The sequence below is a fragment of the Notolepis coatsorum genome (assembly GCF_963971535.1).
Source record: "Notolepis coatsorum genome assembly, chromosome: 1".
NCBI lineage: Eukaryota > Metazoa > Chordata > Actinopteri > Aulopiformes > Paralepididae > Notolepis > Notolepis coatsorum.
The window spans coordinates 299,205,351-299,223,560 of NC_140165.1; the positions used below are offsets into that span (position 1 = coordinate 299,205,351).

Sequence of the window (18,210 nt, forward strand, 5' to 3'; positions counted from 1 at the left end):
ATGTGATAGCAGTAGTGGTGGTAACACACTTTATTTAGCATTTTGCAAAAAAAACAAAAGTGCAATAAAGAAAAATCAAAGTGAGGGGGGGAAAGCATTACGTTCATATTCTGAATGGATAGAATATGAATATATTTTTAAAGGAACATGCCGACATCATGCGCTTACCGTCTTCTCCAGAGTCAGATAAGAAGATAGATACCAATTTCCTCTACTGTGCGTTCAGTAGAAAGTTATCCGGCTGCAAGCTAGCCTAGCTTAGCACAGATGAATGGATACGGATCGGCTAGCTAGCCTAGTTTAAAACTCTGGGAGAGGTGTTTCCAGCCAACGGCTAGGCTAGCCGGTCCGTATCCACTTCCTTTCATTTGTGCTGAGCTAGGCTAGCTTACAGCCGGGTTAGCTTTCTACTGAACACACAGAGAGGAAAGTGGTAACTATGTTCTCGTCTGACTCCGGTAAGCGTATTTCCCATAATGTTGCCGTGTTCCTTTTAACCCGTTCACTACCACACTACCGAAGGTTAACCTTTCACTACCACACTACAGACGGTTAATCGTGAAAGGCTTTAACTGTCTGTAGTGTGGTAGTGAAATGATTAACCTTCTGTAGTGTGGTAGTGAAATGGTTAACCTTCTGTAGTGTGGTAGTGAAAGGGTTAACCTTCTGTATAGTGTGGTAGTGAAAGGGTTTAACTGTCTGTAGTGTGGTAGTGAAAGGGTTTAACTGTCTGTAGTGTGGTAGTGAAAGGTTTAACGTTAGGTTATGACTATAACCAAGTTCTGTTAGTTAGGGGCGATGCTTGGCATCGCCTTCTGCACTATCTCGCGTACGTGCACGCGTACTGAATAAACCACAAATGTACCTCTAATACCAGTATTAGTCTGACCACACCCCTCATCAGCTTACCTTCATAAGCAGGTGTGTGGTCACCTGCTCTCCTCCTTCCCAAGCTTTCACCACAAGGTGAGGACAAGGGCTGCAGCGGCGTCCGATGCCAAGCATCGCCCCTAACTAACAGAACTTGGTTATAGTCATAACCTAACGTTCTGTATCGTTAGTGGCTTAGCTTGGCATCGCCTTCTGCACAAGGGAGGCCAAGCGGAGCCACTTGGCTGACAAATACACCCCGCTGACAGCCCCCCAAAACCATCAGAACAGGGAGGGCCGAGCCCCCCCGACCCCCCCTAATGGAGGGTAGCCCCCCTATTAGGGACGTCACGGGAGGGCGACGGACCCGACCGTGCGAAGAGGCACTCAAGCAACTCAACGCACAGGGTGAGCAGACCGTGGCTTGACCCCACGACTACACACACGCACAACCCGCATGCCACCCGGGAACGAACGGAGGAACAACCTCGTTACTGCCCCCAGAATCACGGGGTCAAGGGCAAACCCAACCCCGTGGCAAGGCCGTAGCAGCGGAGCACGAAGGAAGCCCAGACCCACCAAAAGGACTGGACTCCCTGGAATGGGGGCCCGGAGAAGTCCATGATGCCAGCATCAAGACCCCACCAGGTGGGCACGTAGTGCCCCGCCCCCCACATCGCCAGCGTATTCGGACAAAGGCCCCTCAGTTACTGCACCTGGTATTCCCAGGCGGAACCAACCAGGCCAGAACCTGCCCAGCTTCCGAGATCGGACGAGACCGGGCGTGTTCAGGTCGGTATGGCCGTAAGCCGAGCGGGCCCCGTCCCCCCAATAGTACACCGCCTGGCACACTGACCCTGCAGAATAGGCAGTCAGCATGGCCGTAAGCACACAAAAAAGGTTAACCAACGGAAGCAGGCAGCGCACCGGGGAAAAACCAGGCAACAGGCTGTTAACCCTAGCCTGGAGACTGCGGACGAGACAGGCGCCAGAGGGGACAGCTGAACACAGCCGCCCCGGCGGAAGGAGCGTAAGCTGGCGGTGTTGCATGACCAAGCCTCCATTTAACAACCCCCACCCAGAGGGGTCGAGGCAGAGAAGGCTGACACGATTGGCAGACGTCATGAACGTGCAGGGGCACCCTCAACCGGTGAACCCGGGAGTTGACACTGCTCCAACACACCAGGGAATCAACCACCTCGGTGTTACCCAATGCGGTGGTTGTTCCTATAACCCCTCAAGAAAAAACTCCAAAACACACCTGCGGGTATACACCGGCTATACCGCAGTACAAGTGTTCCAGTTTCCAAAAAGGGTTAACCCAGGCCTACGGGTCGCAAACATCACTTCGGACCGGGCCTGGCGGTACGGGAAGCACAGGGTCACCAGAGGAGGTCAAAAAACCACCCCCACAGGCCCCTCTTCGCCATGCGTGAGAGAGGAGCGAAAAATAATGGAGAACCAGCCCCTAAGCACACCGTACCCGGTATTCCCCGGCGGTCTCCCAACCAAGTACTAACCAGGACCAACCTGTGTAGCGGCCGAGATCCGACGAGATCGAGCGCGTACAGAATGGCATGGCTGTAAGCCATGACGACAGTGCTGAGTAAAAACATACCCAACCAGGGTCTCCATAGCGCTTAACCCTGTGACACCCAGACCGACCTGGCATTTTTCCCCCTGAAAAAAGCCCAAGTCCCTCAGGGTACCAGAACAGCAGATCTGCATCCCCGGCGGACAACGGGTTCAACTGATCTGGACCAGCGTGACCAGAACCAGTCCCGTGCCCTAACCACGCCGACATGCCTACTCCAGGAGAAGGGCAGATATGCGTGTTGATCTTAACATGAAAAGAAGGCGCCACCCAGACGTCGGGACGAACCGCGCCTGGTGGCCCACCCCAAGGGCGTGAGACCCCACTACATATGTTCAGATCCATCCCGTCATCATCCCCCAGACATGAACGAGAATCCGTCGACAACCCACCCAGGTCATGGGATGTGGTCGCCGGAAGAGGAAAAACCCCCATCTCAGTTGCTTTATAAAAACGCTGTTTCAACCACAAGCAACTAAGGCGTGCCAGTCAATCGCCTGTTTACAGCGAGCTAGCACTATACGTGCGTCGGGACACACCCCCATCAATGAACAGGCTATTTAGACCTGTCATTGAATCCCCAAGGCGCCCAGGGGAACGACAAGAGGGGTGTGACACTCCCTAACTCCAACACTTCTGGAATAGAAAGAAGGAAGCATCAACAGTATGTATCCCAGTCTACACAGCCGGGGTAAAAAATGTTCACATTTTTACATCCCACCACCCTCCCATAGGAAAGAGACGGGGATCCCCAGAGAGACTTCCCACGCGAGCTGTACAGATTGAAAAGAATATATTGCACCTTGAGCCATGTAAAAAACTGGTTTTAGGGCCTCCGGGGAAGAGGCACCGAACCCATACACACTCAATAAACGAATTGAATCGAATATACATACAATAGAAAAGGACCCTTCTAGAGGGTCCACTCACTTTGACAATCTGAGGAGGAAGGCTCTGTACTCTGATGGAGGCTTCCTCACATGGAAGAAGGAGTCCGAACTCACAGAAGGCCTGAGTAGGCGCTTGGTGAGGAGGAGCCCTGACCACCCCCCCTGAAAACAGATCCATCACATGGACCTGAACAGCACACGGAAGTCCTACCAACAGAGACGCGCACGGTGACGTACTCTATGGCGGGGGAATTCCTGCGGTGCACACGCCCAATATACCAGGCCGTGGGACCAGGAACTCCCTCCCCCCCCCCCCCCCCCCCCCCCCCCGTAACGTGCCGAACCGCCACGTGACGGGAACCTTGAAGGACAGGGGGTGTACCCCTGACCGACAGAACAATGGGGAGAGGAAAGGTTACCAGTTCACCCCTTTACGACCCCACACCCATGATACGACGTAACGACAAAAAGAGAATATGACACAGTCATAGTCAGCTCTATGAAGCGTTTCACAGCTCCACACAGCGCACGAGCTAACCTGCTATCTGATTTTTACTAAGGAAAAACACAGAATAGAGAGGGCTCTAAGAACCCCGGTCCAACATACACATGTGCTTCTGTGGCCAGTACAACCCAGTTGTAGGTCACATGACACACACAACCCATCATCATCACAATGAGAGAATACATCATTCTTGATTAGTATCGACCACAGGCCTTGCTAAGCACACATGACAGCAACCAAACCAATTTCCCTTTAGGAAATAAGTTTCTCCAGCAGACTTAGCACAACCTCAGCAATCAAGCTGAGAGTTACATCGTATCCCTACCACACAAAAGACACAATTAATGCACAACATGTCTGATAGGAGGTGATAAAGTCCCCAGGGAACCGGGGGGGGAAACACAATCCTCCTATTTTACCCTCAATACGGCCAGTTAAAACAGGAAAACCTGTTAATGTGTGAACTCACTGTTCATTGTCATTACAGTCTGAGAAAGAACATTCTTTTACTCACTCGTCACCAAGCATAGCTTCATAGGTTAGTTGCCTTAGTAGTGAGTACACGGTACACATAAACACCATGATGTTTCTCACACAACAACCAGATCAATACATCACGACCTGCACGGAGAAGCTAACTGCCAGTGACAAAAACAGCTCACACACAACCCGCAACGTATCTCAAATGCATTGCAACAACACACGTTTTGGGAAAAAACACCGTTATTCACAATACATTTAGCAAGGTAAAACCAGAAGACGTGTCATGAGGTCTGGCCAACCCCGTACCTGCCCGGAACGCAGATCAGCGAAGTGCAGTCACAAGCCACCGTAGAACACAGCCGTCCCGTGTTGTTCGATCCGGGCAGCGTCGCCGCTCCACCAGTCGCTACAGTCCTCTTTGTTGACGCAATCCCCGTCTAGGCTCAGGCAGGGTCGACGAACATCCCCTGTCAAGGATGACGTCGTGGTCAAGAGTGTAAAACATGTTAAAAATCAAAGCACGTTCAACAGAATAGCATCAAGCTAACGGCTGCTCCAACCGTTCGGGTGCTATCGCTTCCGCTCGCGAGACGCCGATCTACGACGCACGCGATCAGGAGCGAGCTCCCGGCGGCGCGCGAGAAGCCAAGCTACCCCGCGCCAGGCCACCGACCGGCTAACCGTAAGCTATGAACATGTAAACAATGACATAACACTCACCCAGACAGGCCGCCGTTCTGAACCCTCCTCACTTTTTAAGAGAAAAGAGAAAACAAGACGTCAACACCGCTTCACAACGGTGACATTAACACGTCCGGCGGAATCAGCACAGTACCAACTGGCCTGTATAGCTGACTTTGAACATGAATCTGCCGCTATCGCACATTACATGCACATATCCCCTCGTGAAGGAATACTCTCATTTGGATATGAAAGATGGGGTCTTAACACGGTGACAGAGAGAATCCACTCGTCCAGAACACACAGGGATCACCAGTGTCAATGGTCGCGGCCCACTAGTTAAAACTATAATGGTCGCCAGACCAAGGCCTTCTGTCGCCTAGACGGCTAAACAAAGGACCCTAGCCTGGGGCCGGTTTCCATAAACTTTGTCTAGTAGCCCCCATAGCACTAACAGACAAGTGGAGCCCGCCAGCAAACACTACTCACCCAACCTGGAACGCACCGCTCCTCACAACAGCGGCATGTCCGACAGTTCAGCTGTGGCCTGACAGGTTTCACCCCAACAAACACAGCAAGGAACTGCAGTTGAGAAGCATGCAGCGGCGTGCTCCCAATACGAAAACCGGTGGAGGGTTTGTAGAATGATCATCATCTTCTAGACACTCCAGTACGAAGACAATATCGCCGTATTTTCTCGAAAATAGTGAGAGAGAAAATAAAGATATGATGTCAACGTATCCTTGTTTCCCAAGCTGTTCCTAATCCAATTTCTTCCATCATGGTGTCAAGTGTGGGGATCTACCGAGGCACCTCTTCCTTGTGGTGAAAGCGAGAAGGAGGAGAGCAGGTGACCACACACCTGCTTATGAAGGTAAGCTGATGAGGGGTGTGGTCAGACTAATACTGGTATTAGAGGTACATTTGTGGTTTATTCAGTACGCGTGCACGTACGCGAGATAGTGCAGAAGGCGATGCCAAGCTAAGCCACTAACGATACAGAACTGTCTGTAGTGTGGTAGTGAAAGGGTTTAACTGTCGGTGGTGTGGTAGTGAAAGGGTTTAACTGTCGGTAGTGTGGTAGTGAAAGGGTTTAACTGTCGGTGGTGTGGTAGTGAAAGGGTTTAACTGTCGGTAGTGTGGTAGTGAAAGGGTTTAACTGTCTGTAGTGTGGTAGTGAAAGGGTTTAACTGTCTGTAGTGTGGTAGTGAAAGGGTTTAACTGTCTGTAGTGTGGTAGTGAAAGGGTTTAACTGTCGGTAGTGTGGTAGTGAAAGGGTTTAACTGTCTGTAGTGTGGTAGTTAAAGGGTTTAACTGTCTGTAGTGTGGTAGTGAAAGGGTTTAACTGTCGGTAGTGTGGTAGTGAAAGGGTTTAACTGTCTGTAGTGTGGTAGTGAAAGGGTTAACCTTCTGTAGTGTGGTAGTTCAGTTCAGTTCAGTTATTTTTTATTTCGGGCTTTGGACACATAACAACGGTCATTCCATAAATCACCAACGTTTTACCAGCTGCTATTGCAGCATTGTCCAATTGTCCGAAAAGGGCAAGGGAGAAGCACTAGGCTTGTCGGGCCCTACCCCTGGTAGTGAAAGGTTTAAGAAGTGATTTAAAAGACGCCACTAATTGACCCGTACACGCCCTCCTTTCTTCCCTCAGCACGAGGAAAGTACCAAATGCCCCCGTCGGGCCTCCGTCCAGCCAGCCCGGTGTCTACAGACAGTAACATGAGCACGGCGGTCATGCAGAAGAGGCCTCCCAAGAAACAGAAGCAGCATCCTGCAGCTCACCAAGTAAACCAGCGGCGTGAGCCCTACCCTGAAGGTACATATTTTTTTATTATTATTAAGGATTCGTTTAAAAAAGCCAATAAATCATTTTCTTTCCACATTTTCAAAACCATCAGACGCTCTCGCTGAGTCACGGCGTCCCACTCAGTCCACCCTGCGCTGCCAGCGACCAGTCTGTTGTTATTCCATTATGTATTGTTGACATTTTTCCAACCGTTCTATGAAAGCACTCTTGCAGTTGATAAACCTATGCCGTAAAAAAACATATTATTGTATTAATATTAATGACATCAATATTGTGCTGTCAGAAGAGTATTATGTTTGTAGGTTAAATATTTAATGTTCGCTATTGGCCTTTTTATACCTCCTTGTTTAACAACCAGGAAATGCCCAAGAGAAGGTTGTATGTATTGCAGTTGAAATCTTGTATTGTAGCACGAAAACAATTCTTTCTTTCAGCGAATATCTTAGTTGCAACAGTATTGTGCTAGCAAGGCAGTGTTGTGTTTATACGTGATGTACAGTATTTAGAATGATTACTATTTGGCCAAAGAAGACAAGTCTTTGGTTTCGGGAGAAAGAGAGAGAGTGTACTCCTTGCTGCCCTCTAGTGGTCTGCAAACTATTATTGCAGCTATAAGGCATTTCTGCTTTATTAGCCAGTACACCAGGCTCTGTGTCAATTCTACTTAGCCATTCAGATCATTTTATTGTCACAGCTTTTTTAAATATACTACATACATTCAGAAAAAAAAACGTGAGGTGCTTGTTTTTTTTGCCAGCTCCTCAACCGTAGTGGTTTGGTAGACAAACTAACATGGGTGAGAGAAGCAGGCGTGACATGCTACACAGGTCAAGAGTCAGATGTTGTGAGTACGTGGCAGGCAGCTTAGCCAAACTAACATCTACCTAACCTACATCTAACATCACCAAAACGCAGAAGATGCACTAGTTACTCTCAGTCATGGAAGATGCACTAGTTACTCTCAGTCATGGAAGATGCACTAGTTACTCTCAGTCATGGAAGATGCACTAGTTACTCTCAGTCATGGAAGATGCACTAGTTACTCAGTCGCAGAAGAGTGTCGTATCATCGTGGAAGGCCAGGGACACGCAGGCATCTCTACCGCTGTGATACGAGATGAGCTCAGTGGTTATTATTAGATTATTAGTCGTCGTTATTAGTTATTGGTTGGTAATAGCTCCTGAACTGTAACCGTGTCTTCTCCTGCTCATGCGGCCGCTGGCTCCCCGGCCCCCACCCTGTAGCATGCAGAGGATACTGCTACACACCGCCTCAGACTCACTGTCCATGGATGATGAGAGAGTGTGTGTGTATCGTTGCCAGAGTTTTAATCATCTTCCCCCTTGCGTGTGTCTGTGTGTGTGTGTGTGTCTGTGTGTCTATGTGTGTGTCTGTGTGTGTGTGTGTGTGTGTGTGTGTGTGTGTGTGCTGTGTGTGTGTGTGTGTGTGTGTGTGTGTGTGTGTGTGTGTGTGTGTGTGTGTGTGTGTGTGTGTGTGTGTGGCATCACTCCTCATCTGTGGCAGTGCTGAGCAGAGCGGGGGGTTAGTGGTGGTGGGCGGGGGACCACCAGGGACACGGAGGAGAGGAGGGACTCTGGAGGGAGGGGGAGAGAGAGGGAGAGAGAGGGGGGGAGAGAGAGAGGGAGGGGGAGAGAGAGAGGGAGGGGGAGAGAGAGGAGGGAGAGAGGGGGGGGGAGGGCGGAGGGGGGTAGAGAGGGAGGAGGAGAGGGAGGGAGGGGGGAGAGAGGGAGGGAGGGAGGGATAGAGAGAGGGGGGATAGGGAGGTGGGAGAGAGAGTGGGGGAGAGAGAGAGGGAGGAGGGAGAGAGAGAGTGGGAGAGGGAGAGAGAGAGGGGGGGAGAGGGGGAAGGGAGAGAGAGAGGGGGGAGAGAGAGAGAGAGAGAGAGGAGGAGAACGAGAGGAAGAGAGAGAGGGAGGGAGAGAGGGAGGAGGAGAGAGAGAGGGGAGGGAGAGAGAGTGGGAGAGAGAGAGAGAGAGGGAGGGAGAGAGAGAGAAAGGGAGGAGGAGGAGGAGAGAGGGAGGGAGGAGGAGAGATAGTGGGAGAGGGAGAGAGAGAGGGAGGAGAGAGAGAGGGGGAGAGAGAGAGAGAGAGAGAGAGAGAGGTCTCTCAGGGGAGCTCTGTCCAGCCATGCTCTGCTGACACAGGGTTGTCTCTCCTCTCCGGTCTCTAATGAAATTGATTCAGGTTCCTGTGGCTCTTTATTGAAGTGCCACCCTCCACTCTGCAGGAGGCGCGGGCAGGAATGGTGGGGCGGCAACAGAGGAAGGCTTATCCTTGTTACAGTCAAATGGACTGTGTCTCTTTCTCAGCGTGGGTCTCTGTAACGTACACCAGGGCAGAGACACTCCTTTTTGTCGCGGTTTTTTCTTCCTTCCATTCACGATCAAGCTTTTGGACGAGCTTGAAGTTCAAGTTTTGTTTTATTTGTACATATTAGGTACATTACAGTGAAATGCTTGGTTCTGTATGACCCTCCTGGACTTGTGCTTCATACAGTAAAAGGGTAAAAGAGATAAAGACCAAAACACTATACAAATAAATATACAATATACAAAACTAGAGTACTAAATGCAAAACAAAATGCAATGTATGTGTGCGTGTTGCGTGTGCGTGTTGTGTGTTGCGTGTGCGTGTTGTGTGTTGCATGTGCGTGTTGCGTGTGCGTGCCTCCACTCCTTCCTCCTGGCATGCCGTGTTATCCAGGAGCTGGCTCCCCTCCTAGTGTCAGGTGTCCTTGTGTGTTGGAAGCACTTGACAGGGAGATTTAATATCCAGCGCGCTGGGAGCCAAACCAGCTATATCACTGCAGCAAATCCTCCATCCCTCCCTCCCCTCCCTCCATCATCCTTCCATCCTGCCTTCCACCCCACCCGCTGCCCCTCCCTTTGAAGTAATCTCTCCATCCCTCTCCTCCGCTCTCTCCTCCAGCTCCCTCCCTCCAGCTCTCTCCCTCCCTCCTTCTCTCCCTCTCCTCTCCTCCGTCTTTGTTTGTGGAACGAGGGGACAGACTGACGGCTCTCGGGCTCCAACTGACCGTCATTCCCCCCCCCCCCCCCCCCCCCCCCCCCCGCAGATTGCATTTGATCTGAATGGATTGTTTTTCATTTGGAGGTTATTGCCTCCCCCCCCCCTGTCCAAGCCTGCCGCCTGCCCGCTCCCCCATCTGTGGTCAGGGGGTTCGAGGAGCGCCGTGTGACAGTAGGGAGTCGAGGAGGAACAGGAGAGAAGAAGCAGGAGGAAGGGAAATCACTGAGCTGTGTCGTTTCCCCGCTAAACACATGTACAATTGAACACCTCGTTTATTCATAATCCTGTCTCTCTGCGGTTGTTTATGTGCCGCCCCAACGCCTGGGCTCGCTCTGCCTGAAGTCCAGCCTGCGCTGGAGGTCGCAGGGAGACGAGCAGTCCTGCCTGCCAACACATAAATACACGTAAATACCGGCAGTTAAGAGGGCAATAAAACGGCACAGAGACAAGTGGACCAGCTCAGGAAGCACCCCTTCTTTCTATACTATACCCCATCCTCCTCCTCCTCCTTACCTCTCTTTGACCTCCTCGTCCTGCTCTTGTTTGCTCAGTGGATATGGTGACACCCAGGTTTTAAATTCCCTGGCATGATTCATGTATGGCTCTAATGCCCCTAGCTACCCTCCACGCTGGAATGAACCCCTCCTCCCCCCGGTCTCCGTCGATGGGATTCCTCTGCGACTCCTTAAGAAATCCAAGCCGCCTCAGAGCCGCTCCCTACTCTCGCTCTACCACTCTACTGGTCTTTTCGTCTGGGGCCACCGATGCTGTAGGTCTGATGATACAGGACCCGTTTTCTCCCCCCGCGCGGGGGGTCCTGTCTAGCTCCACGGGGCATTCACCCTACAAAAAGCACGTTTGAATTTCACTTACCCAAACAGATGTCTGTAGTATTTCACTTGGCCACTCTCGAGGCGGGTGACAGGCGCCACATCTCCCGCGCGCAAATAAACGTTGGGACGTAGTCAAACACGAGTATATACCGCAAAATCTCCATTGGAACAAAAAAAATCAAAAGATGGCCTCTTCTTCTCACGAGCGGGTTGCTCGGCATGTTTCCTTCCAATAATACTTGTGAGACCTGTCGCCGCCCCAAAAGTAGCCAAGTGAAATAATACAGACATCTGTTTGGGTAAAAGTGCGGCTGGGTGGCGCAGCGGACATTGCGCTCGTCACCAACGCAAGAGACACCGGGTTCGACTCCGGCTGTCGGCGTTGCCTCCGGCTTGGGCCAGCCGTCATACTAACTCAATTGGCAGAGTTAGCGGGTGGAAGTCGATGGGTGGTAATCTGGACGTTGTGGACAGCGACTCCTACAGGTCGGTTGGGGGACGCCTGCACAGCAGAGACAGGAAATGGCGGGGGTAGTGTGAGCCTCCCACACGTTACAGAGAGCACTGGCAGGTGAAAAGATGTGACAGGCGGCCTCCACATGTATCGGAGGGGACATGTGATGCAAGGCTTCTATCCTCCCTACAACCGGCATATGCGAGCAACGTTCAAGACAGGGGAGGGGAGAATTGGCACAATGGAATTGGAATGGGAGAAAAATAGAAAAAGGGGAGAAAAAGTGGATAAAAAAAAGACATCTGTTTGGGTGAAGTGAAATTCTACTTCTTCTAGTTTTTTCGTAACAGACTGTGGAGCTAGACGGGACCCTTTGGGAGAAGAGCTCTGTATCAGGAGAAGACACTCTGTATCACAGGAGAAGAGCTCTGTATCAGGAGAAGAGCTCTGTATCAGGAGAAGAAGGAGAAGAGCTCTGTATCAGGAGAAGAGCTCTGTATCAGGAGAAGACACTCTGTATCACAGGAGAAGAGCTCTGTATCAGGAGAAGAGCTCTGTATCAGGAGAAGAAGGAGAAGAGCTCTGTATCAGGAGAAGAGCTCTGTATCAGGAGAAGAAGGAGAATAGCTCTGTATCAGGAGAAGACACTCTGTATCAGGAGAAGAGCTCTGTATCAGGAGAAGAAGGAGACAAGCTCTGTATCAGGAGAAGAAGGAGAAGACACTCTGTATCAGGAGAAGAGCTCTGTATCAGGAGAAGAGCTGTGTATCAGGAGAAGACACTCTGTATCAGGAGAAGAGCTCTGTATCAGGACACTCTGTATCAGGAGAAGAGCTCTGTATCAGGAGAAGAGCTCTGTATCAGGAGAAGAAGGAGAAGAGCTCTGTATCAGGAGAAGAAGGAGAAGACACTCTGTATCAGGAGAATAGCTCTGTATCAGGAGAAGAGCTCTGTATCAGGAGAAGAGCTCTGTATCAGCCACTCTGTATCAGGAGAATAGCTCTGTATCAGGAGAAGACACTCTGTATCAGGAGAAGAAGACACTCTGTATCAGGAGAAGAGCTCTGTATCAGGAGAAGAGCTCTGTATCAGACACTCTGTATCAGGAGAAGAAGACACTCTGTATCAGGAGAAGAGCTCTGTATCAGGAGAAGAAGACACTCTGTATCAGGAGAAGACACTCTGTATCAGGAGAAGAGCTCTGTATCAGGAGAAGAAGACACTCTGTATCAGGAGAAGAGCTCTGTATCAGGAGAAGACACTCTGTATCAGGAGAAGACACTCTGTATCAGGAGGAGAAGAGCTCTGTATCAGGAGAAGAGCTCTGTATCAGGAGAAGACACTCTGTATCAGGAGAAGACACTCTGTATCAGGAGAAGAGCTCTGTATCAGACACTCTGTATCAGGAGAAGAAGACACTCTGTATCAGGAGAAGACACTCTGTATCAGGAGAAGACACTCTGTATCAGGAGAGAGAAGACACTCTGTATCAGGAGAAGACACTCTGTATCAGGAGAAGACACTCTGTATCAGGAGAAGACACTCTGTATCAGGAGAGAGAAGACACTCTGTATCAGGAGAAGACACTCTGTATCAGGAGAGAGAAGACACTCTGTATCAGGAGAGAGAAGACACTCTGTATCAGGAGAAGACACTCTGTATCAGAAGAAGACACTGTATCAGGAGAAGACACTCTGTATCAGGAGAAGACACTCTGTATCAGGAGAGAGAAAACACTCTGTATCAGGAGAAGAGCTCTGTTTCAGGAGAGAGAAGACACTCTGTATCAGGAGAAGAGCTCTGTATCAGGAGAAGACACTCTGTATCAGGTGTATCAGGAGAAGACTCTCTGTATCAGGAGAGAGAAGACTCTCTGTATCAGGAGAGAGAAGACACTGTATCAGGAGAAGCGTTTCCGTTAGCCGGTAATTACCGGTATTTGACCGGCAAAATCTGTTGAAGTCCGACATATTTAATCTCTCCGGTCATAATGTCCGGTGAAAATAATTCCCTCTAAGCACAATTAGATTATTTGAATTGTATTAAAATAGGCTAAAATTAAATATCCTATGCGATGAACGAAACAATCATTACATTTCATTACGTTTCATCGTTGCTTCACCAAGCAGCCGGTCTATGACATCGCTGTTGTCAGCGCGAGCTGGCTGCTGCTAGATTTTTGCGAGAAGCATCCATCTGCAGACCGACAGAACCCCCCAGCTTTGCCGGCAAGGTGCAGTACTCCAATTCAGCCATTGGCAATTCAGCTGTTGGGTGGGGGGCGCTGCTGAGCGGTCCCCAGACCGGACCTAAAAACACCGCTGCTCTGTGGGTCTGCAGCTCCATGCTTCACGTAAATCAGCAGCCAGCTCGCGCTGACAACAGCGATGTCATTATTAGACCGGCTGCTTGGTGAAGCAACGATGAAACAAATGTAATGATTGTTTCGTTCATCGCATAGGCTATTTAATTTTAGCCTATTTTAATACAATTCAAATAATCAAATTGTGCTTAAGATGGAATTATTTTCACAGGACATTATGACCAGCACCAAGTCGTTGGGAGGTGGAGTCATCACGCAAACCCACGATAATGTTGCCGTCTCTCTCTGCCAAATTTCTCAGTTCTTCGCTTGATATAATTAATACAAATGTCCAATATAACGGAATTAGTTAGCTCATAAAAATGTGATTATAACAGACTGCTGTTTATTAATGTCGGGCAGACTGCCCACGACACCTCAAGTCGGCAGCAGCACGAAGTCTTGAGGGACTTATTTTATTTGGAATATATTAATGACTGTATATACGCAAAAGTAGCCTAGTTTTAAGTTAAAATATTATAAATGCCTTGATGATGTCATTCTTTATATAGGCCTATCAATTGTTTTTAAGCTCAATAAACTCTGACCGGAATTTATCCCATTTGTCCGGTAGATTGAAATCTACCGGACACTCAGACCTGCAAAAAAAGATTCTAACGGAAACCCTGATCAGGAGAAGAGCTCTGTATCAGGAGAAGAAGACACTCTGTATCAGGAGAAGACACTCTGTATCAGGAGAAGAGCTCTGTATCAGGAGAAGAAGACACTCTGTATCAGGAGAAGACACTCTGTATCAGGAGAAGAGCTCTGTATCAGGAGAAGAAGACACTCTGTATCAGGAGAAGAGCTCTGTATCAGGAGAAGAAGACACTCTGTATCAGAAGAAGACACTCTGTATCAGGAGAAGATACTCTGTATCAGGAAAAGACACTCTGTATCAGGAGAAGAAGACACTCTGTATCAGGAGAAGAAGACACTCTGTATCAGGAGAAGACACTCTGTATCAGGAGAAGACACTCTGTATCAGGAGAAGACACTCTGTATCAGGAGAAGAGCTCTGTATCAGGAGAAGAAGACACTCTGTATCAGGAGAAGACACTGTATCAGGAGAAGACACTCTGTATCAGGAGGAGACACTCTGTATCAGGAGGAGACACTCTGTATCAGGAGAAGACACTGTATCAGGAGAAGACACTCTGTATCAGGAGGAGACACTCTGTATCAGGAGGAGACACTCTGTATCAGGAGAAGACACTGTATCAGGAGAAGACACTCTGTATCAGGAGGAGACACTCTGTATCAGGAGGAGACACTCTGTATCAGGAGGAGACACTCTGTATCAGGAGAAGAAGACACTCTGTATCAGGAGAAGACACTCTGTATCAGGAGAAGAAGACACTCTGTATCAGGAGAAGACACTCTGTATCAGGAGAAGACACTCTGTATCAGGAGAAGACACTCTGTATCAGGAGGAGACACTCTGTATCAGGAGAAGACACTGTATCAGGAGAAGACACTCTGTATCAGGAGGAGACACTCTGTATCAGGAGGAGACACTCTGTATCAGGAGGAGACACTCTGTATCAGGAGAAGAATACACTCTGTATCAGGAGAAGACACTCTGTATCAGGAGAAGACACTCTGTATCAGGAGAAGACACTCTGTATCAGGAGAAGAAGACACTCTGTATCAGGAGAAGAGCTCTGTATCAGGAGAAGAAGACACTCTGTATCAGGAGAAGACACTCTGTATCAGGAGAAGAGCTCTGTATCAGGAGAAGAAGACACTCTGTATCAGGAGAAGACACTCTGTATCAGGAGGAGAAGACACTCTGTATCAGGAGAAGACACTCTGTATCAGGAGAAGAAGAGCTCTGTATCAGGAGAAGAGCTCTGTATCAGGAGAAGAAGACACTCTGTATCAGGAGAAGAAGAGCTCTGTATCAGGAGTAGAAGACACTCTGTATCAGGAGAAGACACTCTGTATCAGGAGAAGACACTCTGTATCAGGAGAAGACACTCTGTATCAGGAGGAGAAGACACTCTGTATCAGGAGAAGACACTCTGTATCAGGAGGAGAAGACTCTGTATCAGGAGAAGACACTCTGTATCAGGAGAAGAAGACACTCTGTATCAGGAGAAGACAGGGCTAGTTGATTTTCCGACACCAGGCTCATGTCCTCCTCACCTATATTTCCTCATAAATCGAGCCGGTCCCGCTCTCTCTCCTCTCCTCTCCTGCAGTAGTGAGCTATATCTCACAGACGGCGGCATTGATCGGACTCTGACCGAGGCCGGACTCGGGGAGGCAGGGGAGATATAAAAAAGAAAAGAGCCGCAGCAGACGCCTCCCTGCCGTATGATATTGACCGGCCCCATTTTGTATTCCGGGGGAGTGGACAGAGAGGTGGAGGATAATCAGGAAAGTGTATTAATGCCGCCTGATTCAGCCAACAAGCCGTAGCAACGACACGGCCGCCCCCACCTCCCTTTTAGTCCTAAAAGAAAAGTTAATAAAGTCTTTCGTTCACCACTCAGAGTCTGGCCCCGCGTGTCACATAGTTGTTTAAGAAGCCTAAGGTGGACATTGGGATGCGAGGGGGCGAGCGTCAGCGCGAGCGCTGCCATGTTTATTAACTTTCTAATCCTGCGCGGATTACGGAGCGCGGGGGCCGCCGACCAAGCCATCCTTCAAGTAGGAAGCTGATTAGTAGATGAAAAGCCGATCGATCGCGGGGCGCGTCACGGCGGAAAAGGCTTTTGTCTGCGTGTTTGTGTCTGCGCGGCTATGTGTGTGTGTGTGTGCGCGGGAGGTGCGAGTGCTCAGGCCGCGCCTCATATGAATAATGGCTCAAGGACAGACGGCATTGATTCATCGACAGGGGAAGTGGAGCGGGTCAGGAGGAGCCAGCTGCTGACCGTCACTCTCTCTCTCTCTCTCTCTCTCTCTCTCTCTCTCTCTCTCTCTCTCTCTCTCTCTCTCTCCCTTCTCCTCCATGGTCTCTCTCTCTCTCTTAATGTCATCATCCTCCCCCCCCCCCGGATTTAGCATCTCTGGCGCTCTTTATTCTATTTAGCAACTGTTGATAGGAGTTTCCGCTGGCCGCGGCTGTGCGCGCCTCCCCGAGCGTCTGTACACAAGCCGCAGCTGTGTTTGTGTGTCACCTAGCAGGTGTGAGACAGCCGAGTGACAGATCATACACATTAAAGAAGCACAGAGTACACAGACCCATGTTTTCCGCAGCGGCCGTTTTGGTGCCGCTAAGCCGTGTTTTTCCCCGATCTCCGGTTTGGCTAATGTTGTTTTACTTCCTGTGTTTATCCCTCCAGACCTACCACCTCCCCCGATCCCCCCGCCGGCGGGTCTCAAGTCCCCGACGCACCCCGCCAAGGTGGCCCTGGAGGGCCGGGGGATGATGTCCCCCAAGGGAGGCGAGGGGAGGGAAAAGAGAGGGGTCTCGGGAGGCTGTCGGCCCAGGGAGGGCTCGGACCCGCGGACCAGCTCGTCGGAGCGCAGGGAGGCTCAGGAGAGACAGAAGGGCTCTCGTGGAGGCAAAGGGAATAAACATGAGGGCAGCGCGGGCAACAAGGCACGCCAACAGACAGGTACTGACACCAAACCACACACTGTAATCCAGGCCAACAGACAGGTACTGACACCAAACCACACACTGTAATCCAGGCCAACAGACAGGTACTGACACCAAACCACACACTGTATCCACGCCAACAGACAGGTACTGACACCAAACCACACACTGTAATCCAGGCCAACAGACAGGTACTGACACCAAACCACACACTGTAATCCAGGACAACAGACAGGTACTGACACCAAACCACACACTGTATCCAGGACAACAGACAGGTACTGACACCAAACCACACACTGTATCCAGGCCAACAGACAGGTACTGACACCAAACCACACACTGTATCCAGGACAACAGACAGGTACTGACACCAAACCACACACTGTATCCAGGACAACAGACAGGTACTGACACCAAACCACACACTGTATCCAGGACAACAGACAGGTACTGTCCTACACCAAACCACACACTGTAATCCAGGACAACAGACAGGTACTGTCCTACACCAAACCACACACTGTATCCAGGACAACAGACAGGTACTGTCACCAAACCACACACTGTATCCAGGACAACAGACAGGTACTTGGAGGGGGTAGCTTCAGTGTAGTGACGCTTAATTTCACGCAGAGTAACTGGTAGCTTAGCTCACTACACTTTTCCAAGTAGCCTGCCAAACACTGTCCATAATACAGATATTTGGTTATCTGCAGTTGATTGTTTATTATTATTATTATAGTTGTTGACCGTACGGTGTCTCTTGTGTCCCCCGCAGGTTCAGAAGACATCCTGCCCTACAGCCGGCCACAGTTCCCCACAGTCAACAGTCCCCGGGACCCCAGCTCCTCCAGCTCCATGTCCTCCCGGGGTTCAGGGGGGCGACGGAGAGGCGAGGGGGGCGGGGGGCCGTCCCGCAGGAACCCGGCCGACATGGGCCTCAACACCACAGGGGCCTTCCAGCCAGAAGAAGACCTAGAGGTATAATTGGACGACATCAATTTATACAATAAGTCATTTGATTGGACAAGAGGCATTCCATGAGTGCTGATATTCAGTGTAGCAGCACTGAACTGGGACTTTTAACTATATGTATCACTCCGCCGCCGCACAGCTGTTTTGTTAAT

The 18,210-nt window shown here is 50.1% G+C and overlaps 1 protein-coding gene across 2 annotated transcripts in view; it reads left to right on the plus strand.

Annotated features, from left to right (window-relative positions):
* Window positions 1-18,210, plus strand: part of LOC311239990 (roundabout homolog 1-like) — a 34,857-nt gene that overhangs the window by 14,951 nt on the left and 1,696 nt on the right. For both annotated transcript variants that reach the window (XM_084328470.1, XM_084328471.1), the window contains exons 7-9: window positions 6,678-6,842; window positions 16,821-17,096; window positions 17,862-18,064. In XM_084328470.1, coding sequence (XP_084184596.1) covers window positions 6,678-6,842; window positions 16,821-17,096; window positions 17,862-18,064 — 644 coding nt within the window. The remainder of the gene's footprint in view (window positions 1-6,677; window positions 6,843-16,820; window positions 17,097-17,861; window positions 18,065-18,210) is intronic.